Raw genomic sequence first — 6,610 nt, forward strand, 5'->3', positions numbered from 1 at the left:
AAAATTAAAAATCTAAGTTCATATAACCTGTGATAATTGATAAGAATTGAATGAAACTCACGGGATCACTCTCCTTCACCTAATGACAATGAAAAAGAAAAATATAGGAAGAAAATCTACAAGTGTTGCTGATCCCTTATTAGCTTAAAATTTCTTGGATATTGAGGATCTATATATATGTATTAGTTTAAGTTATCTTGCCAACCATAAGGTAGAAGATAGCTAGGATGGGCAACCAGGGTCAATGAATTTAAGTGACCAATTAGGAACTCTTCTACCTGCCAAGTTTGTAGCAGATAAGGGAAAGGACAATTCTGATTTCTACCAAAGGAAAATACTAAAAACTACTACTATTAAATTTATTACCAAAAAAAAGAGAGGCTTATAAACTAACATAACCATGAATGTGAGGTAGTGTTACATAAAAAAAATTTAAAAAAATATAAAATTACTATCCATTCTATTACAAAAGCTCAAAAATTAACATGACAAATAATATGATTAATGTCACATTAACAATATGGTAAAAATTTTAACTATTTTTTTTGTATGTATTTAAAAATTAACACATCGGTTTATTGACAATGATTGCCAACGTGAGTTAGTAAATATTTTGTAGTAAAATTTGTATAAGTTTTAATTAACATTTCTTTTAGTTGAGTGTTTATGTGAATTTATTTTATGTATATATATATTAAAATTTGTAATATCCTTAATATTACTCTTTTTTTCTACCAGATTATTCATTATAAGTGAAAGACAAATTGTTCTTTACAATTTTTATAAAATATTGTCCACTCATTAAAAAAAAAAAAAAAAAAAAAAAAAAAAAAAACACTTACTTGTGTAGATGTGCTTCACTTAAGAATCACATATAAGCAACTTGCACTGGTTAATATTCACGTTCATTGACTTCATTCAAGTGTTTGTTATATTTCAAAAAAAAAAAAAAGAGAAAAAAAAGAAAGCGGTTGTTATAATTTGTGCGAGTGACTGAGTCAATTAGGAAATTTACTTTCATTTTCACTTGAAATTTCCCTCCTATCTTTCTTTTCTAATCCCTCTAAAACAAAATGTTAGAATGACCATACCTGGATCCTATTTTGCCCTCTAAATCCAAGGTTTTGTAGGGGACAAAATAATCTTTTTCCTTCCACGCGATATCTATATAATAATATAAAATAAAAGCATTTGTCATTTTATTGAATTTTTCTAATAGTCTTTCTTAAGCTTTTGAAAAACTACAATTTTTTAAATGTTTCATTTTAATATATATTTTTAATTTGACTTTTATATTTATATATTTTAGTTAAAATTAATGAATCTAGTTAATGAGTGCACTTAGAGAACTTGTTAATGGACTATTTTAGAAAAAAATTTATACAACTTTTATGAGAAATATAAAAAATTGAAAAAATATATCAAATGCTTTTTTTCTTTTCCATAAAAAATTTTTAAAAATATTTTCTAAACCAATATATCTAGGGCATTTGTTAAATTTTTCTAAAATTAACTAGAACTCATTGTCTTTTAGATAAAACAAATTAACACTAAACAAATTCTAGTTACACTAAATTTGACATTCTCTAAATAAATTTAATTCAATTAAGTTTATTTTTTTTTTCAAATTATATCATTTGACTTTATAAATATTAGTTCACATTAATTAAATATTTATCATGTAGTATGAATTTTTTCTTCTTCTAATTTTCCATCCATACATTGCAAAGCAACCATAGAATCTACTATACACAAATTATTGATCAGGCAACAAGAAAAACTTCTAGAGGGGTTCAAAGTATGATGGCCCTTAAGGGTGTATTTGTTTGTAGGTGAAATAGGGTGGATTAAAAACTTTGGAGAGAAAATGAGGAGAAACGTTTTGAAGAGTGTTTGGTTGAGAGGGGGAGAGAGGAAAATAATGGTGGAGCACTCCCGAACCCACCAAAAAGTTTTCTCCAATATGAAGAGAAAACTTGTTGGGAGAAAATCTTATAAGTGACGGACAAAAATGCCCATGAGCAAGTTGCACATGGGCTTCTTCAATAGGTTTTTTTTTTTTTTTTTTTTTTTTTTTTTAATTCCATTTTTAATATGTTGTTAAGTGTTTCTTTTGTTCAATGTCTCATTCCATTTTTTTTTTCTACACATGATTTAAAAAAAAAAATTAGGTGATTGTATATATTTTTTTTGATTGTTTGTCACTTTTTGTTTCAATTGGGCATCATTTTTTAACGAGGGTATATGAGTAAATTTATATAAACTCAATTTTTTCATCCCTCTACTTTTTCATTCTCAATCAAACAAAAATAAGAGATTAAAATCTTTTCTATTTTTCTACTTTTCCATTCTCTTACCATTTTCTATCCTCTCACTTTTTCACTCCTCCAACTAAACGAATCCTAAAAGTTTTAAAAGACAAAGCTATTAATGGAAAAATCCAAAGAGATAAGAGGGTTTTTAAAACTCATGGGGGCCATGCTTGATTTTTAGAACCCTCGCCTCTCTAGCTAGGCCATTGCTCTCTATAGGCCTTGGCTCCACAACGGTGACCTAGTGACCTACAGTCAGTAAAGCCAGAGACGAAACCATGTACAAGTTGAGGGGGGCTATGGCCCCCCCCCCTCCCCCCACCCAATTTTTTTTTTAAATATTAAATAGTAGATATATATTTAAGATTTTAGAAAATAACCCAAGAAAAATTATATTTGCCCCCCTCAACTTCGAATTCTAATTTTGTCCCTAAGTAAAGCTTAGAAATTGATTTATTGTTATGCAACTCTCACAGTTGCTCATATATTTCAAAGTATGGTTGTTTGATACTTGGAATATCACACTATTACTTAACAAAAAAAAAAGAAAAGAAAAGTCAATAAACAATAAGCCAATTATTTTGAGGTCTCAACTTTGTGAAGCACAAAAATATATAGGTCTCATGGCTTAAGTCCAAGTCTAAAAAACAGTGCATTTATTACATATTTTATGACCATTAGTTGAACTAATCAATAATCTGAGTCAAACACATGGGGGGGAAAGAGAGAGAGAAAGAGAGATTTTGTTTGTTTTTCACGTGAATGTCTGTGGGTTCTAAGTTCTAACAAACATTCACGTCGAGCCCCTTCGTTGGTCTTGGTTAAGAACTTGCTAATTAACAACCCTAAACTACTCTTAAGTACTCTAGGACCAGCAAACACTTGTGTGTACACACTACACACACGTACGCACTCCCCTAGATAAAGAAGGGTCAAAGGCTCAAATGGAGGACGTGGAAGCCAACAAAATATAATTAATGATCAAAAAAAGCCTTGGCGGCGTGTCAACCACAACAGTGTCTATATTGTTACCGTTTTCCTTTTCAATTATTCATTTTTTTCTTCTTCTTCTTCTTCCAACTTCGTGTTTCACACACACTCATACTGGTCACTGTACTGAATGGACCTTTTGAACTGTGACCCCTCTAGAATAATATCAAGTGGGGCACATTATCCCATCTCATAGGTTCGTGAAGCTGGCCTTATCACTACAATTTTTCGGTGTCCAGGTTCGTTTTCTAGAGAGACAACTTGGTTTCTTTTTCCATGTCCCTCTCCTTTAGGCAATTTGAAATGAACAAGCTAGAAGGAAAATATTTTCATGAACAGCATAAATCAATTGATTGCATCTTTACCAAATGAATTTATAACATGCTTAACATACTTTTAATTATTTTAATTAAAAGCGTGTTAGGAATTTAGGATGAGTTTCACGAGCTTATTTTCCTAGACAACTTTACACAAAAAAAGAAAGAGGTCAGGTTGTAAACTGATTGAAATAAGTGAAAATAAACTGCCATAATTTGAAATGAGCAGTAGATTTTCATGAACAGCATAAATTGATTGCATCTTTACCAAATGAATTAATAACATGCTTAACACAATTCTAATTAAAATAATTAAAAGCGTGTTGGGAATTTAGGATGAGTCACATCTCACATGAGCTCAATTTCTTGGATTCATACAACTTTACATGAAAGAAAAAAAGAAAAAAAGAAAAAGAAAAAGAAGAGTTCAGTTTGTAGATTGATTATGTGGTTTAGGTAGAGATTAAAAATTAAAATTATTTTACTATTCAGTTTATTTTTGTTATAATTTGTGAGTCTTATTGCATTTTTGATACTATTCATGAGCCTATTATACTATTTTAACTAACTTTTATTTTTATCTATAGCATTTTTAGTAATAATTTTTCAATTTCAGCAAAATATACGGTATCTAAACATACCTTAAAAGTGATGAAAATAAACTCACATAATGGCAATTAAATAAGCACACAGTAGGTAAATTGTACTATATATGTTTTTGCACAACATGAACTGAACCATCCAAATGGGATCTACCATCTATGTACAACATGAACTGAACAACGATTAATTAAATAAGCAACATGACTGAACCACCCATTTCAAGTTTTGGTCTCCAACCATATCCCAGACCCATAGGCCAATTTCAATTATATTATATCTTATGCACACACACAAATGACACAATATCTTCTAAATAGTATTTACAAAATGAAGAAAAAAAAAAGAAGGTAAAACAGTAAAACTCCTACATGACCAATTTATTATAAAAAGTTTACAAACTAATTGTAAAATATTAAATAAAATATTAAAAAAATTAAAAATTTAAAGCCTTAATTTATAAAGTTTATGTAGTAAAATTTACCATAAGTAGTTAAACTAATTTAAGGGTTGGAATTCATTTTTGGGACCCCCCAAATTTGAACGGACCAAAAGCTAGATGAAAAAGATAGAAAAGGTAAAAAATGGAGTAGTAGATACAGTGAATATATATAAATCTAGGTTATCAAATCATTATTATAAAGTTTGCAACAACAATGATAAGACAAAGGAGCCTTGATTCTTATAGTATTACTTTTTTTTTTTTGAGAAAATCTTAGAGTATTACTTAGATGCCCTTGTCACAGCTAAAACACAGTGTGCCTATTGATATTGTTTTGATGTCTATAACGTTCTGCAAGGATCCAAGAGTTTACTCAAAACTGTAGTGATATATTCGAGTACTTTCTCATCTTTAAAATACATTGTAATAATAATAATTAATAAAACTTATCAGATCAATTTTTTAATGGTTAAGCTATTATTTAGTACAGTTTCTTATATACAGTTAAGTGTGTTTGATCTGTAGCACACTTTAGGGTCACACACATGTTCTCAACTATTATAAATACACACACTCCAATCTCATTCTCTCCAAGCTTAGTCCTAGTCACACCTTCATAGTTCCTAGCTAGCTTTTCCCTTCAGTAACACACAAAGAGCTTTTATTTCTGAAACCAAAACATGGGTGGAAATTCACCATGCGCTTCCTGCAAGTTACTGAGGCGCCGATGCGCCAAAGACTGCATTTTTGCTCCTTACTTTCCATCTGATGACCCCCACAAGTTTGCCATTGTTCACAAGGTCTTTGGTGCTAGCAATGTTAGCAAAATGTTGCAGGTGTCTCTCTCTCTCTCACACACTCATTCACTTATGAAATTTTGGTTCTCTAAAAGTACAATGATAATTGTAAAGTACATAGAGAAGAATACGTTTTAAGGAAAATGGTTAAAGATACTACATCTGAGTTAGGAAAGCTTATATAGTAAAATTTATAATATCTATCACATCATTCATGTTTTAACATACTTTTTCTTTACCAAAAAAAAAAAAAATTGTAATTATTATAGCATCACTCATGTTTTGACAACTCATTTTTGATAACTTTTTTCTTAGAAAAATTTGTAGTTATTATAGCATCAATATCGGTCAGTGTTTTAATATTAAGAACTTGAGAACCCACTTCCGAGAACTCTTTATTGTTTATTTTTTGGTCATAACCAAGGCAAGTCTTTATGATAATTATGATGTCAAGCAGGAGCTTCCAGTTCATCAGAGAGCAGACGCAGTGAGCAGCCTAGTCTACGAGGCAAACGCAAGAGTGAGAGACCCTGTTTATGGGTGTGTTGGAGCCATATCTTTCCTGCAAAACCAGGTCTCTCAGTTACAAATGCAGCTAGCTGTGGCTCAAGCAGAGATACTCTGCACCCAGATGCAGCAAGAGCCAGTTATGCCTACCCCACAGATGGACCCAGATGACAAATCATCATACTTATTCCACGATAGCCTCCCTCAGTACCTTAATTTTTCATCCTCTAGCAATGTAATTCATGACTCTTTCAAGAGAGAGAGCATTTTTGGACATGACATGGTTTCTTAGTAAAATGGTTTTCAATAAAATGGTTTTAATGTTTTACTCTACCAGCATATTCTTATTCATAAACTAATGAAAGTTTAAATTATTAGGAAATTGTGAATTTAATCTTTTAAATATTGTTTTAGCATTCTTCTTCATGTGTAGTCATAAACTCTCCTTACTATGTGAGACTTAATTCACGGAATTTTTAATATTTTAAATTGAAGGTAAAGTATAAATCAAATTTAAACTCAAGACCACATTCTCTAGTATTATGATAAACTACCATTGGTCCTAAAAACTTACATTGTTTAGAAAGAATGAATTTAATCATTTAATCATTATTTTAACGCTCATGATTGATTAGCACAAATAGG

At 30.2% G+C, this 6,610-nt stretch overlaps 1 protein-coding gene across 1 annotated transcript; it reads left to right on the forward strand.

Annotated features, from left to right (window-relative positions):
- The first annotated feature begins 5,241 nt into the window (after positions 1 to 5,241).
- On the forward strand, positions 5,242 to 6,298 carry LOC126697778 (LOB domain-containing protein 12-like). Its single transcript, XM_050394878.1, has 2 exons — positions 5,242 to 5,497; positions 5,916 to 6,298. The coding sequence occupies exons 1-2, from the start codon at positions 5,342 to 5,344 to the stop codon at positions 6,255 to 6,257; spliced, it is 498 nt and encodes a 165-aa protein (XP_050250835.1). The 5' UTR covers positions 5,242 to 5,341; the 3' UTR covers positions 6,258 to 6,298.
- Positions 6,299 to 6,610: the final 312 nt, after the last annotated feature.

This window comes from Quercus robur, chromosome 8 (genome assembly GCF_932294415.1).
Source record: "Quercus robur chromosome 8, dhQueRobu3.1, whole genome shotgun sequence".
In the NCBI taxonomy this organism is placed as follows: Eukaryota; Viridiplantae; Streptophyta; class Magnoliopsida; order Fagales; family Fagaceae; genus Quercus; species Quercus robur.